The sequence below is a fragment of the Galeopterus variegatus genome, unplaced genomic scaffold (genome assembly GCF_000696425.1).
Source record: "Galeopterus variegatus unplaced genomic scaffold, G_variegatus-3.0.2 Scaffold2716, whole genome shotgun sequence".
Taxonomy (NCBI): Eukaryota; Metazoa; Chordata; class Mammalia; order Dermoptera; family Cynocephalidae; genus Galeopterus; species Galeopterus variegatus.
Window position 1 is genome coordinate 54,139 of NW_007728827.1, and position 18,187 is coordinate 72,325.

Sequence of the window (18,187 nt, forward strand, 5' to 3'; positions counted from 1 at the left end):
GAGGTGGACTTATTTTTCTACCACAGGAATTTCATCAGTCTATTCAAAGTCAATACTCCCTCTCAGATGCATAATGTTGTGAGCCTTGAAGTTTTACATTACTCAAGGAATTATTTCACTTGCTAAGAAAAAACTTCAAAACACTTGTTTAAATTTATTCATCATCTTACTTTCTTACAAGCTCTTTTATTTCAAATTAAAGATTTTTTGTTTCCTTTTATGCCTTTTCTAGGAAAATTTCTACCCTCTTTTGTAACGTCATCAAGGAGATATTTGGAGCAGAGTCAACTCTCTCAGTTACATAAAATAAAGAATGGCATATTGCCGGCAAGCTGATCTAAATCCTAATAAATCACATGAAGAACAGCATGGGCACCAAGAATTTCACTCCGTAAATCAACCCTTTTCTTCTAGTCAAGTCAGTCTAGGTTTTGATCAGCTAGTAGATGAAATCAGTAATAAAATTCCTCTCTGTCAGAATGAAATTGAAGAAAACAGCTTTTTTGTGCCCAGTACACCAAACTGGGACTTAGAAAAGCATTCATTAGATGAAACACACCAAATATCCTTGAATGAATTCACTTCTAAAAACCCTGAGCTCTCCCAGCATCAAGTTAGGAAGACACCAGTAATTGGTTTTAGTCCTTCTGTGCTACCAAGACTTCAAAACATGAATAAAGAAAGCTCCTGGGGAAACCCTGTAGAAAAACATCATGGTGCTGGTGACTCCGGATTCAATATATTAGCTCCATCATCCACTAGTTCATATAAAATTAATCTACAGAGAGAATTTGACAATGAAAATTATAACTACTATATAGGATTTGAAAGTAACATTCATTCTATATATCCATCCTCAACTGACTTAATGCCAGAAGAAGAGAATGAAACGAGTGGACATATGAATATTGTGGAACCTTCTCTGATGCTTTTTAAAGATTCTTTTCTACCCAGGAAATGGGAAAGCACCTGGCCAAAGAACATAGAGGTATGTGTAATATACATCAACCCAAAAATACAAATCTGAAAGAATCATTCTGTGATGTATTGAATTAATTTGGTAATGAAAATAACTAACCTTAAATAGGGAAATCTATTAATATTGCTTTTGAAAAAAACTTACTTATTTTCACAAATTCAAGTGCTTGGACAAATTATTTTTTTCTGGAAAAAAAGGAAAATAATTTTTTTAAAGTATTTTTAAAGTTTCAGATTCATCAAAACTAAATACACTGTTATAGTACTTATCTTTTACTGAATAAAAATATGTATTTGGAGGTTTAGCTGATAGTATTTTCTATTATTATTGTGTTATGTACACACACAAGCAGACAAAGATTTATGATATTTATGTTTTAAGTCACACTGTAATAATTTAAAATTTTATATCATTATTGGTATGAAAAATGTCTTTTTACCCAGAGTCCCCCAAATTATGCTATGGCCAGGCAAGTTCTGTTGTGATCATTTCAAGAGTAGGAAATTAAGTAATCATTGTATAACTTACCCTAATGCTTTCATTAGTAACTCTCTAATCATTTTAGTAACCATAGAGTTTTCTGTATAATATTTGAAGATTTTTCTACTTATACTAAGTCTAGACACAAGTGAAACCAGAAGTAAACAATACAAAAGAAGTAATGTTATTAGCAGCTGCAATTTACAGGTTGAAGCAAAAGGATTTTTTATTTATTTAATTAGTTATCAAATCCTTCCTTGTGATATGCTAGGCAGAATAGATGTAAAGAAGGAAAGACATGATACCTGAATTCAGGAATGTCATACTGCTCAAATTAACTTGCACACACATAATGGCAACCCTGTAAAATGACAGAGGGGGTGAGTACATAAGAGAAGAAACACCTAATTCTGTCAGAAGCACTTGCAGAGGAGGTAAGACCTCAACAGATGTGAATTAAAAGTCAATAAATTTTAAGGACATACATTTAATTCTGATCACAACATTGTAATAAATACTGAGCTTCCCATACCACTGAAAACAACTATAAACTTAGACAAAATATATGAAGCAGCAACTGATTTCAGGCATTGAACAACAGGCAGTATAGGACATTGATCTGTGGGAAAAGTGAACCTTGTGATCATCCTGGTTTCTGTGTGAGGACAGGTTCTGGCTGCTATGCAAGTAGCAGGGTCCAATTTGAGCAGCAGTTATCACTGAGATTAGGAGTCAGAGCCTGTAATTCCAGGCTGTAGAAGTGGCTGTGATTTGCAGGCCAGAGTGCTGGAGAAAAAGGAGCTATGCACCGGTTGGGGGTTAGAAGCACACAGGGGATTTACTGCACATTCTTAGCCAAGTATTGCCATGTGCCTGTGAGGCTTAATAAATATTGTCAGCTTTTAGCTGAGAATTGGATGGTGATTGAATTTACCACACAAAGTAGAATGTATACAGTGCAGAAATTCTAGCCGAGCTAAAGAGACTGAGCTGAGCACTTTAGGCATTCAAATGAGACTCCACAAAGCCATCCTTTAAGAGTAAAACCCATGCTCTAAAGTAAATGCTACACCAACCAAAATGATGTGGCCCAACAGAAAACTAAAACAAAGTTGACAATACCAAAAGGATTTTAATTGCCTGCCATAGGAAAATGGTACTTTACTTAAAAAAAAAATGAATTCATAATGTGCCATCTACAATATCCTACACATAATAACAAATGCATAGATACATAAAGAAGCAAGTAATTTTGACCCACAATCAAAAAATATAACCCAATCAGTAGAAGGAGACTCTGAGATAATCCAGATGTTGGAATTAACAGATAGGAACTTTTTTTTTTTTTTTTTTGTCTTTTTTCCGTGTCCGGCAACGGATCGCAACCCTCAGTGTTGCCCCCGTACCGGACCGGGGACCGGCAACGGGACTGCAACCCTTGGCGTTGCTCCTGCGCCTCTGCAACCCTTGGCGTTGCTCCCGCGCCTCGCTCAGCCAGTGAGCGGGAACCGGTCTGTATGTGGGATCCGAACCCTCGGGCGGGAGCGCCGCCGCGCTTCCCAAGCGGCGCACCATCCAGTGCGCCACCGGGCCGGCCCAACAGATAGGAACTTTAAAGTAGTTATTAAAAGTATGTTCAAGTAGATAAAGTAAAAGGTGCTCATTGTGGGTAATTTAATGAAGAATCTCAAAAGGAAATTAGAAACTATAAAAACACAAACAAAAATAAATGCCAATACTAGTACTGAAAATATATCTGCTATAAAAAAAGTCACTGGGTGTACTTAACGACAGATAGTAAAGGGCAGGGAAAATAGTAAACTTCAAAGCAAAACAATAAAAATTACCTAAATAGAAGAAGAGAAAAGAAAAGCATTACATAGAAATGAGAAAGGATTCAGAGACTTATCAGACAAGGAGTTTAATATCTGGACATTTGGTATACTAGCAGGAGAGAAGAAAAATAGGGAGAAAAATTAACTTCAAGAAATAATTTTCAGAAAGTTTATAGAATTTGGTATAAAATATCAAGTTACAGATTTGAGAAGCTCAACAAATCCCAAACAGATTAAATACAAGGCCAAGTACATGTAGGCACAATATACTTAAACATCTGAAGAGCAAATGTGAAGAGAAAATCATAAAAGGAGACAAAGAGGGAAAAGCATTTCACACAGTGGAACAACAATCTGAATAAAAGCAAACTTATCAGAAACAATGAAAGCCAGTGTCATGAAATAACATTTTTTAAGTTCATTAAAAGAAAGAAAAAAACTTACTTCTATATCCATAGAGTATATGTTTCAAAACTGATAATAAAGACATATAAGCAAATGTTGACAAAAAATTAGTCAGCCAACATGCACACAAGAAATGCCAAATAAATGTATCAGGTACAAGAAAAATGACACCACATGGACTCTAGAAAGGAATGAAGAGTGATAAAAATGGTAAGTATATTGGTAAATACAAAAGACTTCTTAATTTTTGTCAGACAGATGAATAAAGCAAAATAATAGCATGTTATTGTGGGATTTACTGTGTATGTGGATGAAAAATATAACAACAAAAACATAAAGGTTGGGAGGGGGTAAATATTGTTTTGCTGTTGTAAATTCTCACATTTTAAATATAATGGTATAGTATTTAACTATGTAAACTGAGATAGGTTAAGGATGAATATTATAATTACTAAAGCTAGCACAACCACTGAAAGATATTCAAAGAATAAAATCTAAAAATCCAACAGAGGAATAAATGAAATAGGAAAAAAAATCAAATAAACCAAAAAAGGAGAAACAAAAGAACAAAATATAATAGAAGAGAAATAGAAACGGATATAAACTGAGGTTATCAGAGGTGGGGAAGCGGGGGAGGCTAAGAGAAGAATTGGTAAAGACATTAAAAATGGTTACATTATATTATATTGAGTATGCTAATTATCTTTATTTGAGCATCACATATTGCACACAGGTGTTAATATTCAACTCTGAACCCTACAGATATGTATAATCAACTATGTTACAATAAGAAAAGAAACAGACACAAATATGGCAATCTTAAATCCAACAACCTCCATAAATATTTTCAATATGAATAGACTAAATACACCAAATAAAAGGCAGAAATTAACTAAATAAAAAAGAAAGACTCAACTACTGTCTCAAGAAACAAACTTATGATAACATAAACACAGATAGGTTGAAAGTAAAAGAAATGAAAAGACTTAGCATTCAACCAGAAAAAGAAATCTGATGTGGTTATTAAAGTACAGTTTAAGAGAGAGTATTATTAGAGAAAAAGAGTATCATTTTATAATAATCAAAGTGTTGATCACAAAGAGAAAACAAATTGAAATGTGTATGTACCTAATAACAGAGCTTCAAAATACATAAGGCAAAAATTATTTCTTTAAAAATTAATCATACACATATGACTGAGACATTTATGCATGTATTCTCAGAAAAATGAAGCATATGTCCACATAATTACTTGTATATAAAAGTTAATAGTTTTCTTTACAATACTGAAAAGTTAAAAACAATCCAAATGTTTGTCAACAGGAGATGGCTAAACAAATTATAGATTAGTCACACATGGAATACTACTAACCAGCAATAAAAATGACAAACTCTTAATATATGTGACAATATGGATATATTTTAAAAATATATATCACTTAAGTGAAAGAAGTCAGGAACAAAATAGCATATACACCTAATCTATGGTGATAGAAATCTGAATAACAGTAATTATCAAACAGGTGTGCAGATTGATTAAAAGGAGATATGGGGAAAATTTCCAAAGTGAGGGAAATGTTCTATATTTTCATTGGTGTATTAATATCACAGTTGTAGGTATTCCACAGAATTCAAATTATATACTTAAGATCTATGCATTTTTCTACATGTAAGTATTAATTCAGTTAAAATATTAATAAAAAATAAAAATAAAATCTGAATCAATGTTGAAAATAGGATAAACATTGTAGAATTGTGTTAATCTTTTCTCTACATCAAACTGTATTAATTTAGCCTTTTTTATTTTAAGTCAATAGGTTGTTCCATTCAGCTGGCTGAGGTACCTCAAGGCAGTAATATGACTCTGGCCTCCTTTTGCAACAAAGTAAAAAAGTGAGTATTGCTATTTTGTTAGACTTTGAAGTTTGTGCCTGAACAAATTTTTGTTTTTTTACATAATTGAAGTGATTGATTTTGTATATAAAATGTCAAAGTCTTGTAATTTGAAGAAGTAAAAAGTAGAAATTTTTGACAAATTAGTTCATTAACCTACTTATATTATTTATAGTCAAATAGATTTTTTTCTCTTGAAAATTTGGTTAGAGTTGAACGTTTCATAAATGCGGACTTGCTCTTGTTGTTTGTTGGTATTTCAGTTTACAGTGAATTAATTTCTCATTTAATAACACAAGTGACTGACTCCTCTAGCTCAGCCCCAAATTAACATAGATTTATCTTTCCTACCTGGGATATTCTATTTAGAATCATGAGTGTCTTCCTCTTAATAGCTCAATCTTATCTTGAATGGTTGCCAGAATATTAAACAAATATATGTGTGTTAATGCACTGAAAAACAACTATGATCTCTAGGGGATATTACAAACACATCATTAATCTTTTTTGCTAATCTAAAAATGAATTAAAATATTACTATAATAATTAGATATAAAGATAAATGCCTTTTTTAAAGACCAATTTCTTGTTAGCAATTACAGTTTATATAATGTCATCTCTGCTAAGATTCTTGAAAAATTTTAAAAATTAGTGTATTTACAACACTTTAATTCTCTTGGTTTTTATCCATGTATAGCTGTTCAAATATAATAAATATATTTTTATAAGCTTTAGCTTCTTACTAAATGATCATTTGGGATTAAAGATTTGGATTATTTTTTTATTTATTTGGATTATTTATTTAATCATTAATTTAAAGGCTACTTAAGTGCCTAATCACTAGTTCATACATGAGAGATATTTAAATTTAAAACAAACATGCAAACAAAAAAGCAACGTCCCTGTCTCAAAAACAGTGCAACCATATTGGAAGGTTTGAAAGGCACACACATAAAAACAAAACAAATCATCTCAAATCCATGAAAATATTTAACTTTAATTAATTTCTTGCCCAGTTTACAGAAAAAAAAATTTTTAATGGTGTTTTTATTCCTAAATTAGGATCTTTAAAATTATCAATATTGATTCTTTCAGGAATAAGTTACTTACTACAAAATGACAAGCATTGCTAAAAACTTGCCACATTAAATTTAAAATATAGTAATTTCTACCTTCTAAGCATGAAAAATAGCTCTCTTAATACTTTAATATATCGCTCCTCAGGATAACTCCACAGACAGAACTCTTAATATTAGCTCCTCTGGCAACACCTTTTTTCAGAACATAATTTCATATTCTTAGGTAAAATCTTCTTGTGGAAACAGTGGTGACATGAAAATATTTCCTGTGATAGTTTGTCAATAGCTTGTGGTGCATTTTCCAAATTCTTAAATATAATTTTTCTTAATGGTTTCTTTCAAAATAACCATGAGAACTGAAACAAACAACCAGACAATAACTTTAGAGCAGTGAAAGAAACCATAGGTTATATTAATACATACTTTTCTTTGATTTCAATAAATTTATTGAAAAATACTCATTTACAAAATGATTAAATGTATATACACATAATTATTTATGGACACAAACACTATTCTCTCAGCAATAATCTGAGGACCTGTGTGCTAGGCACTGTTAATTCAAAAGAAGAAGATAAATTGAATATGAAAGCCAAGTTTCTTAACAGACTTTCCAAAACTTATGGAAATCCAGAAGAGAATCAATGTAGATATCCAATTGAATCTGGTTTTTTCCTAATATTTAAATAAGCATACCTAAATATGTTATTAACATTCCTTTTATACGCCTTTAAAGAAGTTTTCTAATTTGTTGGATTCATTTTTTTGTGTGTGACATAAGTCAAAGACACATCTTTCAAGAAATATGCCACATTCTTATTTTTAAAAAAATGATAAAATACTATAGCATCTGGAAAGATGTTAGTGGCCCACAGTAGATGATGCTCAGGAAAGGTTTAGGACAGAATGAACCATGAATTTGCATTTTAAATTTAATTCCCCAAAATGGTAAAAGCTGAAATCATGTATGCACTGAGTAGTATCTTACCATATGGTAAATGCTAAATCATAAAGCTCCATGATCCAGAAATGGAGTCTAGACCTCTGCGGTAGGGTATAGCAAGGGAAAGTGACCCATATCTTTATCCTGAGCAGTGGTTCTCAAACTCCAGTTCCAGAGCAGCAGCAGCAGCTTACTTGAGAAACTATTTGTAGGGCAAGTTTGGGGGATCCTCCACAGATATACTGAATCAGAAACGATGGGAATAGGACGCAGAATACAAGGTGATACTGATGCATGTCGGACCCATTGAGTGAATACACACATCCATTTGTCGGGCCCTTGTAGAGGGGATGTTTCCATGGAATCTAATAGTGTTAAAGATGGAGCCACTTCGGGCCGGCCCGGGGGCGCACTCGGTTGAGTGCGGTGCTTGGGAGCGCAGCGGCGCTCCCGCTGAGGGTTCGGATCCCATATAGGGACCGGTCTGCTCACTGGCTGAGTGCGGTGCGGGCGCGACACCGAGGGTTGCGATCCCGTTACCAGTTGCAATCCCGTTACTGGTCACAAAAAAAGACAAAAAGGGAAAAAAAGGAAAAAAAAGATGGAGCCACTTCAAAGGCCTGGCACTAGTTTTTCACTGCACAAACGGAATACAATGAACATTAAGGATGCAATGTATTAATGTAAAATGCATAAGTTTCCATTCAGAAAGAGCACTGTGAAGTTTAGATATCAGCATAATTCACATAGAAAACAAGATTTCATATTCACCATCAAGAGCATTTTAAATATCACCTACTTGTAAATATTTTTATGTTATATTCTACATGTGGGCATGAAACATGGACCGACAGAAATCAAACTGTGGCAACATACAATGATAATTATAATACATCACATTTGTATATTACTCTATCTTATGCAAATCTTTTACACACTTCTCTTTTAATCCTCACACTAAACCTTTGAAGTAGATAGGAATGCCCCCTTTTGTGCAAACAAAGAAACTAGTCAAATAACTTGCCTCTGGCCATAACATTAGTAAGTAGAAATTCCAGGATTCAAACGCAAGGCTTCTCTCTCCATAGATAAACTGTTTTGCAATTCTTTGGTTCATTTATGTAATAGATAATTGTTCAGAATGTACAAATGATTTCTAAGCTCAATTATATGTGTGAAATCCAAATATTTGTTTCAAATTCAAAAAAATTTAAAGAAAACGGAGAGTCTACAAATTAAATACAAACAAGAAAATTTATTTACCAAAATCTCTAAGTCAAAATTAGTGACTTGCAGCTTGAGAAAGTTAGGGATAAGAGAAATCCAAAAGGAGGAATTCAGACATCAAAAGCAATGTAAACGAAGCAAGTGCCAATGTTCAGAGTGAATTCTCATGTTTTATTTTATGACAATGTATCCTTAACTATCTCAAATGAGGTACTCCTGGGAAAACCTAAAGAACAGTCCTTTATACTTGTTTTTCATATAATCGTAATCTCTATCAATCTGGCCTAGAATCTTTGCATTGTGCCACAAATCAGCTACTGTTTTAATGCTTTAGATCTTCTATAGCAAAACAATTCATGAAGTTTCTTTAAATTATATTGTGGGCAATATTTTTTTTAAGTTATATCTTGCAGATCTTGTCGTAAGTATTTTTCTTCACATATATTTTTCAGAATAAGGGAAACATATCATGCAGCTGACATTAATTCCAATTCTGGGAAGATCTGGAGCACCATTACAGAATTTCCATATCAGCTATTTTCTAATACTAGGTTTAACATAAATATATTTACTGGTAACTCAACAGAACTACTTCATTTTACGCCATATGGTAAGCAACTTTGCAATTAAGTATAGAAATTCACATAAAGCCGCTATTGGGTACATAGCCTTGAATTCACAAACTAAAATCATTTAAAGAGGCATTATTAGCTACTGTTTGGCCCTGAAGTGAATTAAGAGGAAAATAACTGGGAGACTTTTGTTAACGTTTAAGGCAATTTTCTTCAAGAACTCTCCTTACATTGCCCACCCCAGAGTACTTTATTCTCCTGCTTGTAAAATGCTTAATAGCAAGTATAGCAAATTTTCAACATATTAAAATAAAAAGCTCTAAATTTCAAAAAGAATCTAGACAAACATGATACATAAGTGAAAATGACTGCTCCTATCCATTGGAAATAGCTATTTTATTCAAATAGAAATAGATATGGGGTAGAACAGGCATTGATACATAGTCTCTGTTAGCACAGTGAGAAGTCTAACAGCCCTGTGCAGTATCTCCCCTATTGACTCAGAGTCTCTGTGCATGGATCCCAGGAATTTGTATTTTATCAGACTCACCTGATGATTCCTGTTTCTCTAAAGTTTTAGAATATCTTTAAAGTTGCTTAATATTTTATTTCACTATTATAGTCCACTGCTTTGCAAAACATTATTAGTTCTTTAAACAACATTTAGTTTCTACTAATTATGTTTCTACACAGAAAACTTTTATTTCTTGATGACGATGATGATTATTTTGCTTTTTTTATTTTTTACTCTATTCAAGCTTCTGAGTTAGTACAGAAAACTACAAGCATAGCAGTGTTGCTATGTTAGTTCGGACTATCAAGTTTTGAAACTAACAGAAATCAAAACCGCTGCTTTAAGCAGAAAAAAAAATTTTAATAATATAAGGATTTCCTATAGAATTCAAAAGTGGGAATTCAGGGCCGGCCCGGTGGCGCACTGGAGAGTGCGCCCCTTGGGAGTGCGGTGGCGCTCCCGCCGAGGGTTCGGATCCCATGTGGAGACCGGTTCCCGCTCACTGGCTGAGCGCAGTGCGGGCGCAACACCGAGGGTTGCGATCCCGTTGCTGGTCCCCAGTATGGGCGCAACAACGAGGGTTGCGATCCTGTTACCGGTCAGTAAAAAAGACAAAAAAAGGAAGAAAAAAAAAAGTGGGAATTCAGCAAAGAACTAGGAGGGTACTAAAAACACAAATGACTAGGCGGCCCCAAATTCTTCTATACTTCTTACTTTATCTGTCTGTATTGTTGCTTCCCACGTGTCTCTGGCTCTCTGCTAATTCATTTCCTTTGCTTCTCCAAGTGGAAAACCAAGCTCTCAAGCATATGTGCTATTTGACCAGCCACCTAAAGAGAGTTCAATCTCTCTTGGATCCAATTCCCAATTTCTAAAAGTAGGATTCTGATCACCAGCCAATATCAATAGTACTGCACCTTGATCCAATCAGATGGACCTGAGTCTGGGTCATGTTGGCTTCAGTTGCTAAAAGGCAGAAAATAATCATAAACTATGGAGACCACTTCTGTTCTTTTATGTTACTATAATTTCCAGCATCTCTCTCTGGATGTCCATTTGTTGAATTTGGCAAGCCAGAGGCCATTTTCAACTTTTACGAGAATAGCAAAGTAATGAAGTTGTGTTTAGTGTTAAAATTGTGAAGTGGTAAAAAGGATTTCCATGTCCTCAGAGATGTTAAAAGTCTTAGGAGGAGGAAGAGAAGAAAGACTAGGAAGAAGTGAAGGAGAAAGAAGTAGCAGAGGAGAAAAGACACATTCATGAAAACATACAGAGTAACATTTACAGCTGTTTGGAGGGAAAAGGTTCCTCTGCCCACTTAGGTCTGAATGGTTCAGGATGAAAGTTGTGAATTAATTGACAATAGAGAGATTAGCAGGAGAGAAAAAAGTTTATTTACACATGCACATGGACCTGAATGCCCAGATGAAAAGCTTCATATACCAACTTCACAAAAAAGGAGTGGTTTTAGGACTTCAATAGGAAAATATAGAAGATTCTTTTTTTTTTTTTCTTTTAATGCAAATAGGAATGAGCAGTCTCTCTCCTTCCTGGAATTTGGAGGAAATCCCGTCAAAAGGGAGTTAATGGCAGCTGTATTTTCAAGAGTCTCTGCTTTAGTCAGAAAAGGAAAGTTCGGATAAGATTTCAAATGTTTTCACATTAAAATAATCTTTATGCCGGGCCGACCCCATGGCGCACTCGGGAGAGTGCAGGCCGCGGGTTCAGATCCTATATAGGGATGGCCGGTGCACTCACTGGCTGAGCGCGGTGTGGCCGGTCACAAAAAAAAATAAAAATAAAAAAATAATCTTTATGCCGGGCCGACCCCATGGCGCACTCGGGAGAGTGCAGGCCGCGGGTTCAGATCCTATATAGGGATGGCCGGTGCACTCACTGGCTGAGCGCGGTGTGGCCGGTCACAAAAAAAAATAAAAATAAAAAAATAATCTTTATGCCAAAACTGTGATACCTTCATCCCTTCATATTAGTGTTTTACTAGTATTACATATGTGCTCAAAAGAACAAAAGTCTGAAGACGGTATTAATAATGACTTTGGTACAAGATAGAAGCTGTTGCTAGAAATGTTAGGAATATGAAATCTAAATAAGTAAAAAGGAGAAGACAGGAATTGCAAACAATGTTTTTCAAAAATATGTCTAAATCTAACCAGACTACTAAATGAGATGCATCTCATTTTAATTCCTCTTGATGAAGCTAGACAGTTACAATACTTCATAATGTGCTAAAAAAATTTTCCAAGCCAATATATGATAAGCTCATGTTAACTTTTATTATTCATCTTTGTTTTTAGCTAATTGTCTTGTCAAAGACCTAATTGCAGAAATTCTGCATTTTTGTGCAAATGACCAGTTATTCCCCAAAGATCATCTTCTAAGTATATGCGGCTCTGAAGAATTTTTACAGAAGTAAGTATCTTATTGAAGTAAATTTTGATCATTGTTATAACCAGTGTTAAATGTCACTGCTCTCTATTTGTTTAAACAGACTTTATGCAAACATTATGCTCTTATGACCAGCAAAATTAAATCAATTTTACCCTTTCTGCAGAGAATTTTAAATTTTATAAATTATATTGACAGTCTTATTTTTGGTGATATTTTGTATTATATGTATTTAAGGCAACAGATATTTAAGTGACCTGTAATTACAGTGACCAACCATCTCAGTTTGCCCAAGATTAAGGTGGTTTCCAGGACATGGGGATTTCAGTTGTGAAATCAGGAAAGTCCCCCCAAAATGAGGACGAGTCGGTCACCCTACCTGTTGATAAAACTTATTAGGACTAATCACAGTTATGAAAATCAAATTTTTTGTAATGAGTAGGTTTTCGGTTTGAAACAACATAACGCTGATTACTGATTTTTTAAAATCACAGGGTGTTTAAGGATGAGCATTATAACACTGTTACAGAAGATTTAAGTTTTTAAATAATTTCCTCATTCCTTTATTCAGGCAGCTTATTAAAACAATTGGAAAAGTCTGTTCTTATGTGTATCAACCTCAAATACTTACAATACAGAAAAGTCATCTTTTAGTATACCACAATAACATTTGCCTGGAATTCCTTAGAAACTAATCTTAGAAATATAATGCAGAATTAAGAAAGAAATATATATCTGCTGGTGTTGCATAGTTATTCTAAACAATAAAATATTAAAGATTAAAATGTTCAATAAAGTGGATTGCCATTTACATTACTCCTTTGCAATTCTACAAGTATCCAAAGATTGACAGCAGTTTCATGAAACTAAAAATGTATTTCTTTTTTATAAGTATTACTGTATTTCTTATTATACAGTATAATCATTTTTCGTGGCCCTTTACCAATTTCTCATTACCCTCTCCCCTTTCCCACCTCTGGAGGCCTCAGTTCTGTTCTCTCCTTTTGAAAGTTCAATGAATTATTGTCATTGTTTTATCTTTCTTTCTTTTTTTTCTTTTTCCAGCTCCCACTTATGAGTAAGATATGCAGTACTTCTCTTTCTGTGCCTGGCTTATTTCACTTAACATAATTTCCTCTAAGTAACATTCATGTTGCTGCAAATGGCAGTATTTTGTTCATTTTTATGGCAGAATAGTGCTACATTTTGTACATATACCACATTTTCCTAATCCAGTCGTCTGACAATGAACGTTTAGGCTGGATCCCACTATTAGCTGTGGTAAACAGAACTGCAATAAATGTGGGGCACAGGTGCCGCTTTGACATGAAATTTCCATTTCTTTGAGTTACACCTGTCGGTGGGATTGCTGCATCATTTGGTAGTTCTACCTGTAGTCGTTCGAGGAACCTCACTGTGGTTTTGACTTGCATATCCCTGATGTTTATTGATGTTGAGCATTTTTTCATATGTCTGTTGGCCATTTGTATATCTTCCTTTAAGAAAGGGCTATTCAACTCCTTTGCCCATTTTTCAAGGGTTACTTGTTTTCTTACTGTTGTTTGAGTTCTTTATATATTCTAGATATCAATTCTTTGTTGGATGCATAGTTTGTGAATATTTTCTCCCATTATATAGATTGTCTTTCACTCTGTTAACTTTCTTTTGCTGTGCAGAAGCATTTCAGTTTGATATAATCCCATTTGTTTATAGTTTCTTTGGTGCCTATGCTTTTGGGGGTCTTATTCATTCAGTCTTTGCCCAGTCCTGCTTCCTGAATTGTTTCTCCTATGCTTTCTTTTAGTAGTTTTATACTTTCAGGTCTTATATATTAGTCTTTAATCCATTTTGAGTTGATTTTTGCATATAGAAAAAGTATAGGTCTAGTTTCATTCTTCTACATGTGAATGTCCAGTTTTCCCAGTACCACTTATTGAAGAGGCTGTGCCTTCCCCAATGTATGTTCCTGTTGCGCTTGTCAAATAAGAGTTGGCTATAAGTATGTAGGTTGAGTTCTGGGTCCTCTATTCTGTTCCATTAGTCTGAGTGTCTCTTGTTATGCCAGTACCCAGCTGTGTTGGTTACTATAGCTTTGTAGCTTAATTTGAAGTCAGGTGGTGCTATGCCTCCAGATTTATTTATTTATTTATTTATTTATTTGCTCAGGACTGCTTTGGCTATTTGCGATCTTTTGTAGTTCCATATGAAAATGTTAGGATTGTTTTCTCTATTTCTGTGAAGGATGTTATTGATATTTTGATAGGGATTGCATTGAATCTGTAGATCGCTTTGGGTACTGTGAACATTTTCACATTTAATTCTTCCAATCTAAGAGCATGGAATGTCTTTCCCTCTTTTTGTGTCGTCTTTAATTTCTATCAGCAGTGATTTGTAATTTTCATTGTAGCGCTCTTTCACCTCCTTGGTTAAATTGGTTGGTAATTATTTTATTTTTTGGTGTCTATTGTAAATGGGCTTGCTTTCTTGATTTCTTTTACTGCTAGTTTATGTTTGGAGTATAAAAATGCTACTGATTTTTGTATGTTGATTTTGTATCCTGCAACTCTACTGAAATCGTTTATCAGCTCTAAGAGTTTTTTGGTAAAGTCTTTCAGTTTTTCTATATATAGGATCATGTCACCTGTAAACAGGGACACTCATCTTTTTCAATCTGGATGCCCTTTATTTCTTTCTCTTACCTGATTGCTCAGGCTAAATGTTAAATTAAAAGTGTTATGTTACTATGTTAAATAGGAGTGGTGAGAGTGATCATCCTTATTTTGTTCCTGTTCTTATATCATTCAGGATGATATTGGTGGTGGGTTTGTCGAATATGGCTTTTAGTGTGTTGAGATACTTTCCTTCTGTACCTAATTTGCTGAGAGTCTTTCCAATGAAAGGAGGTTGAATTTTTTCAAATGATTTTTCTATTGAGATAATCATATGATTTTTGTTCCTGATTTTGTTGATATGGTGTATTCCCTTTATTGGGAGGATATTTTTGGATCAAATCTGTTTGGAGATCTTGAGATGCATGGATCTGAAGGTCTGTATTTCTCACTATTTGGGGGAAGTTTTCCATTATTATTTCATTGAATAGGCTTTCAATGCTTTTTCTTTCTCCTTCCCTTCTGGAACACTCATAATTTGGATGTTTGTGTGCTTAAGGTTGTCTATTAGCTCTCTTAGATTTTCTTCATTTTTAATTTTTTTTTTCCTTTTTTTTTTGTCCACCTTGGTTATTTTGAAAAGACTATTTTCAATATCAGAAATTCTTTCCTCTGCTTTCTCTAGCCTGCTTCTTAAGCTCTCAGTTGTGGCTTTTATTTTATTGAATGAATACTTATTTTCCAGGAGTTCTGCTACATGCTTTTTTAAGGTATTAATCTCTTTGTGTATTTTCTCCTACATGTCCTGGATATTTTTTCTCATTTCATTATGTCGTCTAAATGAGTTTTCTTATACCTCATTGAGTTTCCTCAAGATTATTGCTTAGAATTCTTTTTCAGAGATTTCAAGGGTTTTCTGCTCTATGGGGTCTGAATTACTGTATTCCTTTCATTATGTTATATTTTCTTGATTTTTCATACTTCTAGTATCTCTATGTTTATGTCTTGTCATATGGTGGAGCAGTTGCTTCTTCTATTACTCTGGAGTAGGCTTTGAGGCGAGACTTCTCTTCTTTCTCTGGTCTCTGCTGGTGACTTTCTTCTTGACAATGAGGGAAAGTGGGCAGTGAGCCACCTGCCTGGTGGCTGTGGCTGCTGCTGTGGCAATGAGATGCCCCTGCAGAGGCAGTGACTGTGGCAGTAGCTGTGGTGGACCACCCATGTAGAAGTGGTGCTTTTGGAGTGCTCCTGCCTTCTGCTGGGCAAGGGAGGCTGCCCACAGTTCCTACCTAGGTCCCAGGCATGCTCCTGCCTTCTGCCAAAATGTGTTTCTTGTAAGATTTCCATTGTCACTGTGTATTATTTCACCATGAATGTGCTTGAAAATATCTTGTGGGTAAAGTGGTGAACTTTGATGATATTCTTATTGGCTAATCCAGTCCTTTATAGTGTAATGTTAACTGTTAATTACTTATAAGACTAGTTAGTTTTCCTTTTAGAGTTACCAGTTATAACAAAATAATACTAAATATTTGTATGAAATCACAGACATTTTGTTATGCTAAGCTCACAGAAATGCTTACCCCTTTTTCCCTTGTCTATGTGAATTCATTAACACCTCAATAACTAGGCTGCTACCTTCTCCCAACATACAGTATTGACAGTATATCCAATGAGCACAGGAAAAACATTTTAGTAAATTTAATTTTATACTGACTACTCATTAAAACTCATTATTTGAATGTGCAAGTTCTCAAGTGTACATCTGGACTTTGGTTGATGCCAAAACATTAGCTCCAAAGAACAAAAAACATTACCAAATATTTGTATTAAGTTTTAGCAGTAGGAAATATTATCCAGAAAGCAATAGTGTTAAATTAGAAGAGTATTACTTGAAGAAAATTTACAATGGACCTTGGTTTAATCATTATTTAAAATAGGTAAATCATCCATAAATAGATAGCTCAAATGTCAAGTAATAAAAATATTGTACAGGTCATCTTACTCTTGTTTCTTATTGTGATATTACTTAAATACAATATAATAGATTATTAAAATGTTTTCATAGTCATTTAATTTATTATTTTCATAGTCATTAAATTTAATAAATTATTAAATTTAATTTATCATTAAAATTTATTCAACTGAGTTTTATTGAGAGAGAAAAGTTGCCAAGTATTAGAAGTTTACTTATAGTCATTTATCTCCTAGTGGAAATTGAAGGATTTGTATAAATCAGGGATTTGCTTACTATTGTCAAAAGACAAAATTACAAGACATTTAGTTTGAAGACCTTAATCAGCTTTTGTTTTTGATTCTAAAATTGGACACCATTTCATTTCAACATTTCGTTTCAATGATCTGAGCAAAGAAGTTTGGTTCTTATACACAGGAAAGGACTGAGGAAAACAGAAATAGAGAACAAAAAGCTGACTTGTTGTTTCAAAGCTATCTTCTTGTAAATTTTAAAGCAGGGGGAACTTTCTTAGCATGCCTGCTAAAACTTTCTTGACTGGGGATTTGGCTGTTATTTAGCTCTCCTGATATATGGGAAGGTCACATAAACAACTTAGTTTTGGCCTGGTAGTGTGAAACTTAAAATGAGTAACTCCATTTTGATTTTATCTCTTGGGCCTAGTGCAGGAGCTCAGTCCCAACCAATGGCCTGCTATGAATTTTATTTAACACTATTTAAGAATAATAGCCTACTTTTATTTATATAATTTATTTTCACAAGGAGAATATTAATTACTGTTCTGTCTAATGTCTGAAGAAATATATATTAGTAATTCATATTTATTTTTATGGTTTATTCTTATGTAATTTATCTTAAAAATATGTTCTTAAGACTTGGAAATCTGTCCATTAAGTTTTCCCATAGAGTGAACAGAGGTAACATCTAATAAGTTAATGCATAAGTAATAATTTAGATTCTAAAACTTATAGTGCTACACTTCACCTAGAGTATTTAACTAGCTAAGGTGGCAAAGAGAATAATAATAGGAATTGCCATTTATTAAGTACTAATTGTTTGCTTACCTCATCTTGGGGAGACATCTAAGTCTTATAACATAGATACTATTATGACCCCTGTTTTACAGATAGAAAATCTGATGCTTTGTTCAAGGTCACCAAGCTAGAAAGGGAGAGGAAAGCCTGAATTCAAACTAGGGCTTGATAGCCTGCATAATCCTGGCTCTTAACTACAAAAGAATACTGCAAAAACACTTGAGCAGGATTCAGTG

The 18,187-nt window shown here is 33.8% G+C and overlaps 1 protein-coding gene across 1 annotated transcript in view; it reads left to right on the forward strand.

Moving 5' to 3' along the window:
- Positions 1–313: 313 nt before the first annotated feature.
- LOC103598708 (phosphatidylinositol 4-phosphate 3-kinase C2 domain-containing subunit gamma-like) overlaps positions 314–18,187 on the forward strand; it is a gene marked incomplete at its 3' end in the record, with an annotated part of 252,245 nt that continues 234,371 nt past the window's right edge. The window contains exons 1-4 of the mRNA XM_008582754.1: positions 314–988; positions 5,510–5,592; positions 9,294–9,451; positions 12,243–12,357. Of these exons, the coding sequence (XP_008580976.1) occupies positions 314–988; positions 5,510–5,592; positions 9,294–9,451; positions 12,243–12,357 (1,031 nt within the window). The remainder of the gene's footprint in view (positions 989–5,509; positions 5,593–9,293; positions 9,452–12,242; positions 12,358–18,187) is intronic.